Source organism: Molossus molossus, unplaced genomic scaffold (assembly GCF_014108415.1).
Source record: "Molossus molossus isolate mMolMol1 unplaced genomic scaffold, mMolMol1.p scaffold_m16_p_9, whole genome shotgun sequence".
Lineage (NCBI taxonomy): Eukaryota > Metazoa > Chordata > Mammalia > Chiroptera > Molossidae > Molossus > Molossus molossus.
The window spans coordinates 99472651-99488595 of record NW_023425403.1 but is presented as its reverse complement, the minus strand read 5'-3'; the positions used below and the strand labels follow the sequence as shown (position 1 = coordinate 99488595).

The 15945-nt window shown below is 32.2% G+C and overlaps 1 protein-coding gene across 2 annotated transcripts in view; it reads left to right on the top strand.

Moving 5' to 3' along the window:
• Positions 1-15650, top strand: part of COG6 (component of oligomeric golgi complex 6) — a 147646-nt gene extending 131996 nt beyond the window's left edge. The window contains exons 20-22 of one of the 2 annotated variants that reach the window (XM_036249983.1): positions 8926-9052; positions 10647-10698; positions 15517-15650. In XM_036249983.1, the coding sequence (XP_036105876.1) occupies positions 8926-9052; positions 10647-10698; positions 15517-15635 (298 nt within the window). In that variant the 3' untranslated portion in view covers positions 15636-15650. Of the gene's footprint in view, positions 1-8925; positions 9496-10646; positions 10699-15516 lie in introns of those variants that run through there. The other variant, XM_036249984.1, reaches the window with a different exon arrangement.
• The last annotated feature ends 295 nt before the right edge of the window (positions 15651-15945 follow it).

The following is a 15945-nucleotide window of genomic DNA, read 5'->3' as shown; positions in this document are numbered from 1 at the left end:
TTTGTGGCCTAATATGTGGTCTCTCCTGAAAAATATACTATGTGCTCTTGAAAAGAATATATACTCTGCTTTGTTGGTGAGAAGTGTTTTAAAATACCAAGGCCATCTGATCTAGTATGTCATCTAAGGCCACTGTTTCTGTTTTGATTTTTTGTCTGGATGATCTATTCATTGATGTCAATTGGGTGTTAAAGTATCCTACTATTATTGTATTACTATCACCTGTTATTGTTAATCTCTCTCTTTATTTCTGCCAATATATGTTTTATATATTTATTTTCTGCTCTGTTGAGTGTATAGATGTTTCCATGGATTATATCCTTTTGTTGGATTGATCCCTTTATCATTATGAAATGCCCTTATTTGTCTCGTGTTACAGCCTTTGTTTTAAAGTCTGTTTGTCTAACTATTGCTACCCCAGCCTTTTATTTTTCCTTTTTGCATGAAATGTCTTCTTCCAAGGAATACCTCTTAATATAATTATTTTCTTCCTTAATGTTTATAAAAATTAAAAATAAAGTTTTTAACTAGCAATCGATGTCTGTCTCTCCCTTTCTCTCGCTAAAAAAATCAATGAATAATGTATTTTTAAAAACTTTTTTAACTAGCAATGAGATTAAGCACTTTATATGGTTCTATCTGAATTCTTTATCTAAAAACTCAGATTTTTAAAACTTATATTTCAAATCAAATCTTTGTCTTTTACTGAAGATATATTTTAGATTTATGTTTCCTTTTATTGTCCCATTATTTAATAGTAATAATTTTGTTAGTATAGTGAATTTTGTTAATACAAAATCAGATTATTATAGTGAACTTTATTATTTCAAAAGTCAAATGAACATAGATTTTAGTACATTATTTCAAAATTGAAACTTTTAAATTAATATTTTGGTTTTACAGTATGTGCCTAACCTATTATAAATTCTATCAATTATAATGCCCTATAACATTTAAGATATGTATATGACTTATATAAATAATAATGCAACTAAGAATTAGGAATTGGTTAGTACTATTTATTCCTTTTTACATTCAGAAAATATCTAAAATGTTATTTTCAAACTATTGTTTTAAGGTAGTAAGCACTGAAACAAAATTTATTTAAAATGCCAGAAGATAAGATAAAACAGAATGTTAAAAAACAAATCAGAAGAAAGGAGGAAAAAAGAACAGGTGGGACAAATAACAGGTGATAGACTTACATTCAGCCTTGTAAGTAACTATGTAAACTCCAATTAAAAGTCAGAGCTAGTTAGAGTGGATGAAAAAGCATGGCCCAACTGTCTGCTATCTATAAAAAACCCACTTTGAATATAAAATCATAGGTTGTTTAAAAGTAAAAGGATGCTAAAAGATATACCATGCAATACTAATCATGATAAAACTAAAATAGCTCTATTAATATCAGAAAAGTTAGACTGCTGGACAGATAATCATACCAAAGATAAAGAGGGACATTTCACAATACTAATAGGATCTGTTAATTAAGAAGATGTAATAGTAAATATGTGCATTTATTAGCAGAGTTTCAAAAACATGCAGTATAAGCTTATAGAATTGAGAAGAAATAGACACATTGATAGTTATAGATATTTTAACAATCAGTAGTGAATAGAAAGAAGGTAGACAGAAAACTTTATAGTGTAAAAGAACTGAACAATGCCACCAATCAGTTCATTCCAGTAAGATGAGCTAGAATACCATATACAACTATAGAAAATAACGTTTTTGAGGATGGGGTGAGGAGGTGAAGGGGAGGAGGGTGTCAACGGGGGAAAAATGAGAAACATCTGTAACAAAAACAAAATAATAAAATAAAAGTAAATTTTAAAAAAAGAAAATGTTCCTTTCAAGTGCATATTTTTAAAACATTCACCAAGCTAATTTAAGAATGAGCAGAAAAGAAATAAGAAAACCACTAGTGAATATGCCCATCTACAAACAAGGTATTTTATTTATTTTACAATTTTCTTTTATAATTTTCAATAAAATTTCTTCACATAATAATTGTGCATCTGTTATTGGGTTTATTCCTAGAAAACCATTCTGTGGCTGTTATGATAAGGTCTTTTATTTTCTATTACATGTTCTAATTTATATTGCTGGTACTAAATTTTGTTGATTTTTAATCTATCTAGATAACTAAACTTTATTTTAGTTTAGATCGTTTTCAGTTGTTTGCCTGGTTTTGTTTTTGGTATAGACATCTAATATTAATGAATTTTATTAATTATTTTCAACATATATGACTAAACTCATTATATTGGCTAGAAGCTCCAACATAAATTGTAGATGTTATAGTGAGTGTGCATATCTTATTTTGAATTTTAATGAAAGTGTTTCTGATGTTTCATCATTAAGTGTGATGTTTACTGTAGATTTTTAGTGTTCTGATGTGGTTGGTTACATGGTATTCTTCTGTAATTGGTTATGTAATATAGTAATTTGTAAATTCAATATAAGTCCAATAAAAATTTTCACGGAACCATTTCATTAAATATTTATACAGAAAGAGATATGTAAGAGGCCACTCTGGTTCAAGGTAATATCATCTATGCCTTGATTATCACATTAACCTTTAAACTATTCTCTGTTTTTGCTGTTTTGACCTTGCTACCAGCACCACACTGATCTCTACAATGTAATCTAAACACCTCAACCAGAGTGAACTTAGGTCAAACAGGTAGTCAAGATTTGAATCCAGTATTTCTGATTCTAGAATCTATTCTCTTTAACACTAGCCTGCACTGAATTTTGAACTGTCTCTATGTTGAAATGGTATTATTTTTAAAGGAAAGGAGGGTGGGGGACAGGAAGATATAAACCAGAGAACTTACATGCATATATGTATAACCAGTGGTCACAGACAACAGTGTGGTGAAGACAGGGTGGGACAGGAATGGGTAGGAGGGTGTCAGTGGGGGAAAAAAGGAGGCAATCTGTAATACTTACAACAATAAAGATTTTTTTTAAAAGTCTTATGTGAGTTATGTGACCTTGGTCTTATGTAAAATATGCTTAAATTTTACTGTGAGTGACAGAAAGCTCATCAAAGATGAAACATTGACTTGACCCATTGTAACATCCTTGATGTTTACATTGTGGTGAAGAGAAATAAAAATGCATTCTTTAACAGTCTATAATGTATAATATATTATCTTTTTTTTCCTTAGTTTTTCAAACTTAAATTGTTAATACCTTCTTTTCTCCTGTAAAAGAAGGGTGCACTCTTAACTGTGGTGCTGTAATAAAGCTGAATTATAATACTCATAGAACCTGAATGTTGAAATAAGCTATTTTTAGAAAAGCTGTGTTTATGGTAATGATGAAAGTTTTGTCGTGTTGTTATGGCAACCAAAATCTTAAAGTGATAATTAATAACATACACACAGATTCTGGAAGTAAGCAGCTCATTTATCACAGTTTAGTGTGCTAAGTAATTATTTAAAGTATACTTAATTTCAATGAACATATTTTTAAATGAAAATGATATCTCCATCTAGTTATATATTAATTTTATTAGTTTTTTTGAAATTTATAATACTCGATTTTTATGGCATTGCAACATTTATAACTGGACAAATAAAATTTCTTGATATGTGGAATTCTGATTCATATGTAACTCAAAAATGTTTCCCTTTTGTAAAATTGTTTAACTAGCTCTTCTCAAATTTTTTTTCCTTTTTTTCTAATAGCAAAGTAACTACATGATTATTATCCTTGATATATGATACACTGGTGTAGCAAACTACTTTCTAAATGTAAGAAAGAATTTCCAAAACTTAGAAATAAGGCAAATAGGTTCTGGGAGAACAGCATGTCTTTGTCATTAGAATTATTTAATTACTTAGGGAAATGAACATTATTTGATTCTCTGTTTACTATTGATTAAAGGTTTCATGGATTTTTATGTCTTATGTTTTTTCTTTCTTTTTTTTTTGTCCTCTTCCAAGAATAGTTTTCCATCTGTTTTCAGAGTGGGAGGGAGAGAGAGAGAGAGAGAGAGAGAGAGAGAGGAAAAATTGATGCGAGAGAAATACATTGATTGGCTGCCTACCCTCATGACCCCGACCAGGGCCAGGGACCTAACCCCAACTGAGGTACATGCCCTTGACTGGAATTGAACCCACTACTCTTTACTTCAGTCACCAGTGCTCTAACCACTAAGCAAACCATCCAGGGCTTATGGTTTTTCTTGCTCCATGGAACATTAACCAATTTTATATCTACCTTATTTTGTTCTAGCCTTTCTTTTCAAATGCCTGTAAATGACTAGTTCTTCAGAATGTTCTGTGAATCAGCTTTACCATCTTAACAGTTTTCTCATTAACAACTTACTACATTTTTGACATTCTTTCATTCTTTATTTGTGTGACTCATATTTTTAATTTTTTGAAAGTTATACTTGCACCAAGAAGATTATGAAACTGTGCAAAGGCCAGTAGGGCATCATTTAATAAATTATTATTTATGAGAATTCCTTAGTAGTAAAGAAAATTAGTGATTTTACATTCAAATAAAAGATTTTCCTTTTCAGCTGATTTTTTTTTTTTTTTCATATCTGTTGATCATGTGGAAAACAACACTTATTTTTAGAATTTTAACCTACAGAAACAATTCTAAAAGTACTCTCTCTCCACCAGCTCTGGGCTTGATCACAATATAGTATGTAAATAAAACTTCAGGTGGATGCCCATGCTAGAATCAGTGCTCAGCATACATGACTGAAAAATAATTCTGCTTTTCTTTACTTGTACATGGGGGTATTCAGTGGATAAGGGCATTACAAGTTTTCAGAAGCATGTGACTGAGATAGTTTGTTGGTCATTTTGTGTTTAGTTATAAAATACCTGAAACTTTTGCAATTTGAACATTGATTATGTGTCACTATAATTTTAGACTCTGTATTTTATATATAATATTAGTGAATAATTTGGGACCAGACACCAGGCTAGCAGACATGACTGCAAAGAGCTTATAATCTAGCAACAAAGATAACAGAATAGTCACCCAAGTCAACCTCAGTCCTCTACCAAGAAGTTGTTACACAGGAGTTCATGAAACTGGGGATGAGAGAATCTGAGGGGTCAGAGGTTTGGGAAGACACCATGTGAAAAGGTTGGAGGGACACACAGAGGATGAACTCAAGTTCTCCAGGCCAAGGAGACAGACAGATATACAGATACATGCATATACCTTTTAAGATAAAGGATGAACTTACAAAGTAGTTATCACTGTAAATAAAAAGGCAGGGATAGTAAAATGGCAAGAAAATACAACTGTTTTAGTACTTCAGAAATACCACCCACTCATATACAAATAACAATATGTTTATAAATCATTATTTAGGGAACCCATTTCCCCAAAATAATGTGCATATGTATGCATGTGTATTGATTGGCACATACAGAGATTTTTTTTAGAAAGCAGTTCATAAAATGCTTTTAAGTTTCATTGCAATGGTATAATTCCAAAGCTGAAAGTACCTGGTAAAGATTATTGAGTTCAGTGTTTTGTTTTACAATGGTGAAATTAATCCTGGAAAGGTTAAATTACTTATTCAAGGCTGCAGTAGTGGCAGAACTTCAACTAGAAGAAGGTCTTCTGACAGTAATGTCCTCCACTATCCCTTTATACCATTAGAAAAAAATTAACATGCGTGTATATACCTGTACCTGGCTTAGGTAATGATAAATAAGCTTTCACATTTGTCAAGATATGTCGAATTGCTCTCAGTCACAGTTCTTGCTCTGCACAGTTTGTATTTGACTCAGATTTTTCTTTCTTTTCTTTTTTTTTTTTTTTTTGAGACACTGCCTTTCCATTGCATTCTATGCTATTGGCTTGACTAGTAGCTAACAGGCCAGGAGAAGCAGTTCCTACTCTTCACCTTTTTTTCTTCCACGTGAAAGACTTATTCTCCATGAGCTTTGGTATCGCTCATCTTCAGCACAGCCATATTCATTTTTTAATCTCTTCTCTATCTTGCTGGCTTTAAAAAAAAATTTTTTTTTCTTTGTTGGTTTTAGAAAGAGAGGAAAGGATAGGGAGAGAGAGATAGAAACATCGTTGAGAGAGAATATCGATTGGCTGCCTCCTGCATGCCCCATATGGGCATCAGGCCGACCACCTGGGCATGTGCCCTGACCGGGAATTGATGCTCAACCGCTGAACTACACCGGCCAGGCTACTTTAATTTATAAACAGATATGTGCCCTGAATTATAAGTAAACTTAATTTTTTTTTATCATTTGGACTTGAAGATAAAATTTTAAATGTATTCAAAATATTCAATAAATCTACGTTTGCCAGTTACCTAGATTTTTAAAAATTATATTTGATATTCATTATTGTACCTTATTCTGATTTTAAACTTGTGAGAAGGAATAGCCTTGTTTCTTTGTTTTCATGTATATGTTTAGATATACACTATGTTTAGATTGAGTATAGATTTTAGAGTATGAAGTGTAAGTAATGAATGCTTTCTACATCCGCTAAAAGTTTGTCTTAATTCCTTTAAGTAAAGAACTATATGCTATATCTAAAGTCTCTTATTTGACTTTCTGAAAAATGGGTATTAAATATAACATTTCATACATTTAAAAATTAGTTTATAGAGTTTTTCAGCTATTTCATTTTTGGAAAAAAAAATATTTGCATCTTCATGATGCACTCATTGTTCAGCTCAATCAGTTATAGGAATGATCACCAACTGATAGACCGAAAAATATTTCAAAGCCTCATCTGGTTAAGTTGATTTCCAAACCATTTTCTACTGTCTTCCCTTCCAACAAAAGGGTAGTATAACCAGTAACATTACTTCACTCTGCTCACACAGTTTACTCAGTGTGTTTTCATTTTTCCCATTTTTATTTTGAAAGCTTCAGGAGTCTTACAAATGTATTATTTCGTCATGGACATTCCAAAAATGCAGTAGTTATTCTAGCTCTAGGGATCAGGGAAGACTATGTAGAGAGTACAATTTACTGAGAATTCAGGGCATTTAAAGGTGGTTGAGAGGTAGGCATTCCAGACAAATGAAGGTATATGAGCAAAGGAATTGAGGTCAGTAAGAACAGGGTGAAGAGGACATTCAGGAATTGCATTGACCTGAAGAATTACAGTAGTGATATAGAAGGCATTTTAAAGGATTTTTAATGATAGGGTAAGGAGTTTTCACTTCTCTGAAACCAGAAGAAGCTGTAAAGCTTTTTGAAGGAAGGCCCTGGGTAAGGAGAGCCATGATAAAATGTACACCTTAGAAAGATTAACAAATCTGCTTATGGGAAATTTAATGTGGAAGATGTTAAAGGGGAAGACCAGATAGGAATTTTTTGTGGACTCCAGGTAAGAGTTCATTAGAGTCTGAACTGAGGTGATGGAACATAGTTCTGCCATTGACAGAAATAAGAAACGTAGTAAGAAAAGTAGGCTTAGGAGTAAGGCTTGAATGATACATTTTTAATTTAGTTATGAAAATCAGAAAAAAAAAAGTATTAGTGTTTTCATCACTAAGTAGAGTAATACATAAATAGAAGTGTCTGGGGATGATAAGAAGTACATGTCATGAAAACATCGAGAGACTTGATACAGATTTAATAAACCCAATAGTTTTGTTTTGTTTTTTTTCTGGCCATATTTTGTTAATTCTGACCTGAGGATAATTTTTCATTGATTTTTAGATAGAGTGGAAGGGAGAGAAGAAATGGGGAATAGAGAGAGTGAGAAAGAGAGAGGAACATCAATATGAAAGAGAGACATCAGTTGGTTGCCTCTTCATGACCCTGACTGGGGCCGGGGATCAAACCTACAATCCAGGTATATGCCTTTGACTGGGAATCGAACCCATGACCCTTTGGTAAACAGCCTGATGCTCTAACTACTGAACCAAAGTGGCTGGGGTGGCCAGATATATTTTTTAAAATATTTCTTTACTTTATTTAAAACTATATTCTTTTTTTTATCCTCACCCGAGGACATTTTTCCATTTTTTGTTCAGGTAGAGTGGGAGGGAGAGAGAGGAATAGAGAGAGAAACATTGTTGTGAAAGGAACACATCGAGTGGCTGCCATCCGCACGACCGACCAGGGCTGGGGACAGACTGCAACAGAGGTACGTGCCCTTAGTGGGAACTGAACCCGGGTCTCTCTGGACCGCAGGCCGATGCTCTAACCACTAAGCAAAACCGGCCAGGGCTAAAACTATATTCTTTTATGTGCTTATGTAGAAATGCATATTTGTGAAAATGCTGTGATTTGTTGTAGGCAAGTGTCAGATTATTTTAATCTGGTAATATAAACAGAGAGATGAGAAATATAGGAGGTATGGTTATTAGTGTAGGAGCTGTAGGCATGACTCAGAGATATTGCAAGTTCATTTCCAGACCACTGCAATGAAAAGAATATTGCAATAAAGTGAGTTGGTTTTGCCTTCATTTTTTAAAAAATGTAACACCTTTGAAGCTCAGTTAAGCAAAACACAATAAAACAAGGTCTGTTTGTATAAGTGAAAAAGCAGTTTATTATGTTATTGAGATTTAAGATGTTAATGAATTTGAATAGATATAAGTGTCTTTAATGTGTTACCAGTTGTGTTTGCAAAATCAATACATTGATGGTAGCTCACTGTGTCTGTTTCTTGTTTAGTAATCCACTATATATTGGGCACTGTTCCAGCCCAAAGATATAGCAGTGAACAAAACACAGTTCCTTCCTGAAACCTACATACTAATTAGGAAAATTTAACAAAGAAATAAATATAAAAATTTTTTTATCCCAAAACCAAGATAGGTAACTTGTGTAGTGTTACAATTATCTATATGATGATTATAGAAATGAAGTGTTTTGATTCAAATATGAAACTTTCTTATAATTCTTAGTATTTTTAAAATTACATTTTCATATTTTGTTTGTTTATCAATAGAGAGCAGATTATAAAACAGTCTACAGAATTGGTCTGCAGAGCCTATGGTGAAGTGTATGCAGCTGTAATGAATCCAGTCAATGAATACAAAGATCCAGAGAGCATTCTGTACCGATCGCCACAGCAAGTGCAGACACTTCTCACCTGATTATATTGTTTGAATGTTAGCAAAATATTGCATCCTTAGAACACTGAAGGTTTTCTTGGTTTTTAGTCTGTTAATCTTTACTTTGAAATTTGATGGTTACAGTTTTCTTGGTATCATTATATTGTAAGTCCCAATAATTGCTTTCCTTGGTCACAATAATATGGAAATGACATATGTTGACCTGAATTATGTTGCTCTGTATCAACTGTCTATGTAGAGATGCTCTGTTCTCTGCTAGCCAGCTCTCCAGCTCTGCAGTTTCTTCTCTATTCTGGAATTTAATTGTATGGGGAAAAGTAGTACAAGACGTTTGAGGTATTTTTTTTTTTTTTACAGGATTCATTTTAAATTAACTATACATAAAAAATTAAACTTAAGAATTGGTATAAGGATATGACTTAATAAATGTCTCTTCACCTAAAGATTTGTTTGCTTTATCATTAATTATATATGTGAGTTAATGTGCTTAAACTGAGGAGCAGAAATATACACAGAGCAAAAAAGGCGGGGTGGCAATTTAAACAGGGTGAATTCTACTCTGTGTATGCCCTGGGATGAATTCACTTTGAAGTTTAGCACTTGGAATGGGGGTTAGGTGTGTAGGCATCCTGTGCTGCATGTAAGTCTAGTATTTAAAGATAGATTATTTGTTATACAATGTGTAATCTCAGTTTGTTTCATGTGACCTTGCTTGTTAGTAAGATTTGGGAATACTCATTAGCAAAATATCTTAATTTCTAGTAAATCAACAAAAATGTCTTAAATTATAAATTAGAAAACTGAAGCATAAGAAAAAATTGACTAAGTTAAGATATTTTGAAAAGTAGACGAAATCAATTCTTATATAACAAATTAGTATTTATAGAACATAACCTATTTATCTATCTGAAATTTATAATTATTTATGTTAATATGATTCTTTTGGAGCAAGAAGATTATATATCATCTCTTTTGTTATAATTCTGTATTTTCTCTTTTTCCTTCAATGACTTTGTGTGATATATAAAAGAAAATAAAATATGATGTAAATTGAGAGCTTTAATTTTATATAGTTTATTTTTACTGAGAAGAAAGATTGCTACCTTATCATTAGTGAATTCCTTTGTTTTCTAGGAAAAAATATATTTGGCCTTTTATCTAGTTTTCTCAAATAAAATAAACTGTTTCTAGAGCAGCAATCATTGCATTATTTTTATATTTTATTAATGTATTTTTAGAAAATGTACTAATACAAAAGGACAGTATAGGGTCAAGTGATGACCAGTGAAAGATTGATGTGGAGAATATGGTATCAATATGATTTTGAGAACTGAGTCAAAATAAGAGATTATAATTGTTAATATGTAACACTTTTATTTGCCATATACTTCATAGTTTGAATTTTGAAGTGTTCTGAGGTGACATAAGTGTAACCTTAGATAATGCATGCCAGCCTTTGCTTCAGAGAGAAAAGGTATTTGCCTGGCAAAAAAACTTTTATTGAACTTTTCTATTTCTTTCTCTGGGCCTTTACTTTGAACAAGTGAATGTTCAAGTTCAAAATTATAACCAAAAATTTAAAACTTCACTATAGGAGCTCAACAGCAGATTTACGCAGGCAGGAAAAAGAATCAGCAAACTTAAAGGTAAGTCATTGAGAGCACCCACTCTGAGGAACAGAAAGAAAAAGTAATGAAAGAAAGTAAACAGATCCTAGGACCTGTGGGATAGTATCAACAATATATTTGTTGATAACAAGAATATTTTAAGAAATATTGGCAGGAATTTCTTTTAAAAAGCATTAATATACATATTCAAAAATTCACCAAACTTTAAGATAAACTCAAAGAAATACACAGTAATACACATCATAAACTGTCAAAAACCAAAGACTAAGAGGGAATCTTGAAAACAGCAAAGAGATAACCATCATGTTTAATTGATTTTCAATAAGATTAACACCTGCTTTACCATCAGAAACCATAGAGGCCAGAATGATGCATTCAAAGTGTTGGAAAAACAAAACCGTTAACTTAGAATTCTATATCCAGCAAAACTTCCTGTGAAAAGATAGGAGAAATTAAGACATTCCCAGATAAAAACTATTAGAATCGATGGACATTTCAAGAGTTTCCCAGACAAGAAAAAACTAAAGGAGTTCATCACCACCAAACGAGTATTATATGAAATGTTGAAGGGTCTTCTTGAAGGAGAAGAACAAAAATGCAAACAATTAAACAATTAAATGACAATACATTATCTATCAACAATTGAATCTACAAAGAAAATGAGCAAGTAGAACAGAAATAGATGACCCATAGATACTGAGAACTTTTTTTGCTTGCCAGATGGGTGGAGGATGAGTGAAAAAGATGAAGGAATTAAGAAGTACAAATTGTTTGTTAGACTGATTAACCTTAAAGGGAATTGGGAAGGGAGGGCAGGATGAGATAAACCAAAAAACTTCTATGCATATATACATAACCAATGGACACCGACAATAATGTGGGGCAGGCTGGAGGGGGGGTAGGGTGGGATTGGGGAGGAGGGAGTTAATGGAAAAAAAGGGGGGTGCATCTGTAATGCATTCAACAATAAAGATGAGTTAAAAAAAAAAAAAAACTATTAGACCTTCTCTATATGAATGTTAAAGGGAGTCCTTGAGGTTGAAATGAACAAGTATTATTACTTAGAATCAATGAAACAAAGAATAACAAGGAAAAAGAAGACTTGGGCGACACTATAGCTAGAATTAATAGATGTCTATAGAACACCCAAAAACAGCAGAGGACATGTTCTTTTCAAGTGCACATGCTACATTCTCCAATATAGATCATATTATGCCACAATTTAATTATTAATAAATTTTAAAAGATTAAAAGTATACCAAGTATGTTCTCTAACCACAGTGACATGAAATGAGATCAATAACAAAAAGAAAATTTGAGAATGCATAAATGTGTGGAAATTAAATAAGACACTTAAATAGCCAGTGGGTCAAAGAAGAAATTACAAGAAATTAGGGAAAACTTTGAGATGAATGAAAGTTTGGTGTGAAACAACATACTGATTCTTATACAATGCAGCAAAAACAATGCTCAGAGGGAAATACATAGCCTACATTGAAGAAAACGAATTAAGTTAACAATCTTACACCATAAAAAACTAGAAAGAGAAGAGCAAAATAAACTGGAAGCAGGAGGGACAATAATATTATAACAGACAAAGAGAAAATATAGAATAGAAAAATAACATTTCAGTGAGCGGATATGCTAACCATTTTGAATACAGATGTTTGAACATATAGAAAAGACATTTCAAAATTTTCTTATACCTATTGAGAAGAGTGTTATTTTTGAGACTATGTGCTGACCATTATGTGATGCATACAGACAAGTTTCTAAACACACATGTAAGAAGATGTGTGTAGGAGTGCTCCCTACTCAGTCATGTTGAGAATAGTGTTATTTCAGTTATTGGGTGTACTTACCATTAAGTATTGTGTGTAGAAAGGTGTTTAAATATATATGTAAAAATATAGAATAGGAATGTTGACACTTTGAAAAGATTTTAAAATTGATTAAACTTTTGTTAGACCAAGAAAAAACAAAAGACTCAAATTACTAAAATCTGGTATGAAAGAGGGGACATTATGACTGGCCTTACAGAAATAAATAGGATAACAGAATTATAATTTTATGTCAACAATTAGATAATACAGAAGAAAGAAACAAATACCTATTAAAAACTCTCAACTGACTCAAGTAGAAATAGAGATTCTAAATAGACCTGTAGCAAAGAGATTGAATCAGTAATCTACGCTTATCAAGAACAACAAAAAGCTTTGGACCAGATGGCTCCATTGGTGAATTCTCCAAAATGTATAGAGAATTAATAATAATTCTTATCAAATTAAAAAAATAAAAACACAGAGGAGGGAGCACATTCTAACTTATATTATAATGGCAGTATTTATTATTCATATAACAAAGCTAGAAAAGGCATCACAAGAAAACTACAAACCAACATCCCTTGTGAATGCAAAACTCAACAAAACACTGGCAAATGGAATCCAGCAACATTTTAAAGGATTGTATGCTACAAATAAGTATTTATCTCAGGAACACAAGGTCAGTTTAACAATATGAAAGTTAATCAATGCATTAACAGAATAAATGAAAATTTAAAAAAAAAACAATGATCTCAATAGATGAAGAAAAAGCATTTGATAAAATCTAACACCCTTTCATAATAATAAAAAAAAAAAAAATTTAACAAACTAGGAAGAGAGCTTCCTAAAATTGTTAAAGGACATTTATGAAAAACCCACAATTAACATCATACTTGATGGTGAAAAACTGAAAGTTTCCCCCCTAAAATCACAAGCAAGAAATGGATGTATATATTATATACTCTTGCCACTTCTACATTGTATTAGAAATTCTAGTCAGGGTAATTAGGTAAGAAAAAGAAAGAAAAGGTGCTCAGATCGGAAAGGAAGAAGTAAAACTGTCTATTACAGATGACAAGGTCAAATATATATATAAAATCCTAAAGAAGAAAAAAGCAATTATAACATGCAAATGTAGCAACACTGTAGTAAAAATCTTATGTATTCCTATACACTAGCAATGAGCAATCTGAAAATTAAATTAACAAAACAATTTCATTTACAGTAGCATCACAAGGAATAAAATACTTAGGAATAGATTTAACCAAGGAAGTGAAATACTTATCCACTAAAACATATAAAACACTGTTGAAAGAAATTAAAGGTGATCGAAATACATGGAAAGACATTACATTGTTGTTGATTGAATGACTTAATATAGTAAAGATGACAATACTCCCCAAATTGATATACAGGTTCAATGCAATTTCTATCAAAACTCAAATTCGCCCTGGCCGGTTTGGCTCAGCGGTTGGAGAGTTGGCCTGCGGTACAGAGAGACCCGGGTTCGGTTCCCGCTAAGGGCACGTACCTCGGTTGCAGTTTGTCCCCGGCCATGGTTGGTCGTGTGGGTGGCAGCCACTCCATGTGTCCCTTCACGTCGATGTTTCTCTCTCTCTCTTCCTCTCTCTCCCTCCCACTCTCTCTGAACAAAAAAATGGAAAAATGTCCTCGGGTGAGGATAAAAACAAAAAAACAAAAACAAAACTCAAATTCCATCTGCCTTAATTTTTTTTTTTTTTTCAGAAATGAACAAGCTAATCCTAAAGTAAATATAGACATACAGGGGAACATGAACAGCCAAAACAATTTTGAATCTTCTCAATTTCAAAACTTATAACAATGCCACAGTGATCAAAATAATGTGGTACGGGCATATGAGTAGACATAGCTCAATAGAGTAGAATTGAGAGTTCAGAAATGAACCCATACATCTATTGTCAGTTGATTTTTCACAAGTCTGCCAATAGGGGGAAAAAATAATCATTTTAGCAAATGGCGCTGAAACAACTGAAAATTCACATGCAAAAGATTCAAGTTTAACTCGTATCTCATACAATATACAAAAATTAAAATGGATCGAAGATTTAAATATATGTTTTTATAAAAATTATAAAAGAAGAAATCGTGGTCCTGTGTTAGGCAATCAATTTTCATCTTTTATACAATATGGGTTTAAAAATAAATATATAAGTAAAAAGCAGTCATATAATGTTAAAAATTTAGCAGCAAGTCAGTTTTCATATTTAGTTAAATATGCTATTTGAAATATAGATAGGCCTACATATTTGGAGGCTACAATTGTATTTAGCACAACTAACTTGAAAATACATTTTTATATCTCCTCAGAAAGTGTGCGTTTGGAGATAGATAATATAACCATGTATTTTTTTATAGATCTAAATACAAAATTACTATAAATTAGCTAAGAAGGGAATATAATAATCATATTCATAACAGCATGCTAGTCTATCAAAGTAAACTAACATTAATGCCAGTGAATGTTAAAAGTAAAAATTTTCTGCCTGGCTAGTGTGGCTCAGTGGATTGAGCGACATCCCATGGACTGAGAGGTCCCAGTTTGATTCCTGATCAGGGCACATGTCCAGGCTGTGGGCTCAATTCCCACGAGGGGGTGTGCAGGAGGCAGCCACTCAATGTTGTTCTCTCACATTGATGTCTCTCTCTCTCTCCCTTCCGCTCTTTCTAAAATATCAATAAAAACATTAAAAAGTAAAAATTTTCCTAGCACTGGTAATTTAGTCAGTAAAAAGACAAACCAAAAAAACTGGTACTAAACTTATAAAAATTAGCTGAATTGGGGAAAATTTTTGATAGGGCCAAAGGTTTTCATATGAAGTACTTGTGCTTGCTTTGAGGGGATATGTCATTTTTGACAAACTGATTTGTCATTGTGTATTTTAAGTAGTGAAAGTCCAAGCCAATGTAGAATTTCCAAAGTTTATAGCTTTCCTACCAGAAAATTAATTTACTTGAATTCTATTTCCCTCAGTGTCAAGATCTGAAATTCCACTGGAGCAAGCATTAGACTTTTGCCTGCAAAAAGCAAAAGGACAAGAAACAGGAATGGTTTTTCTCATGCAAGCCAGCATCAAAAGTTGGATCTCCTGAGTTGAAATGCCATAAGCCTTTCTGCGGGTATCATCTGTATGAGCATAGCTTGCAGGATTCATTCAGACAAGAGCTGGCTGCTGTTTGCTAGCTATTCCTCAGATGGAATGTAAAATGGTAATGAGGATTGAACCAAAGTTGAAAAATGCATTTGCCTTAGAAGCCAAGTTTCAAAAAGGAAACCAAAGATTTATTAATATTCCACAGACTTGCAGAGTGTATTTAATAGCAGAAAAGGAATTTTCTTGCTTAAAAACTATATTCCTTTTCATAAAGATGTAAGCAAATCAATCATTCAAAGACAAAAAGC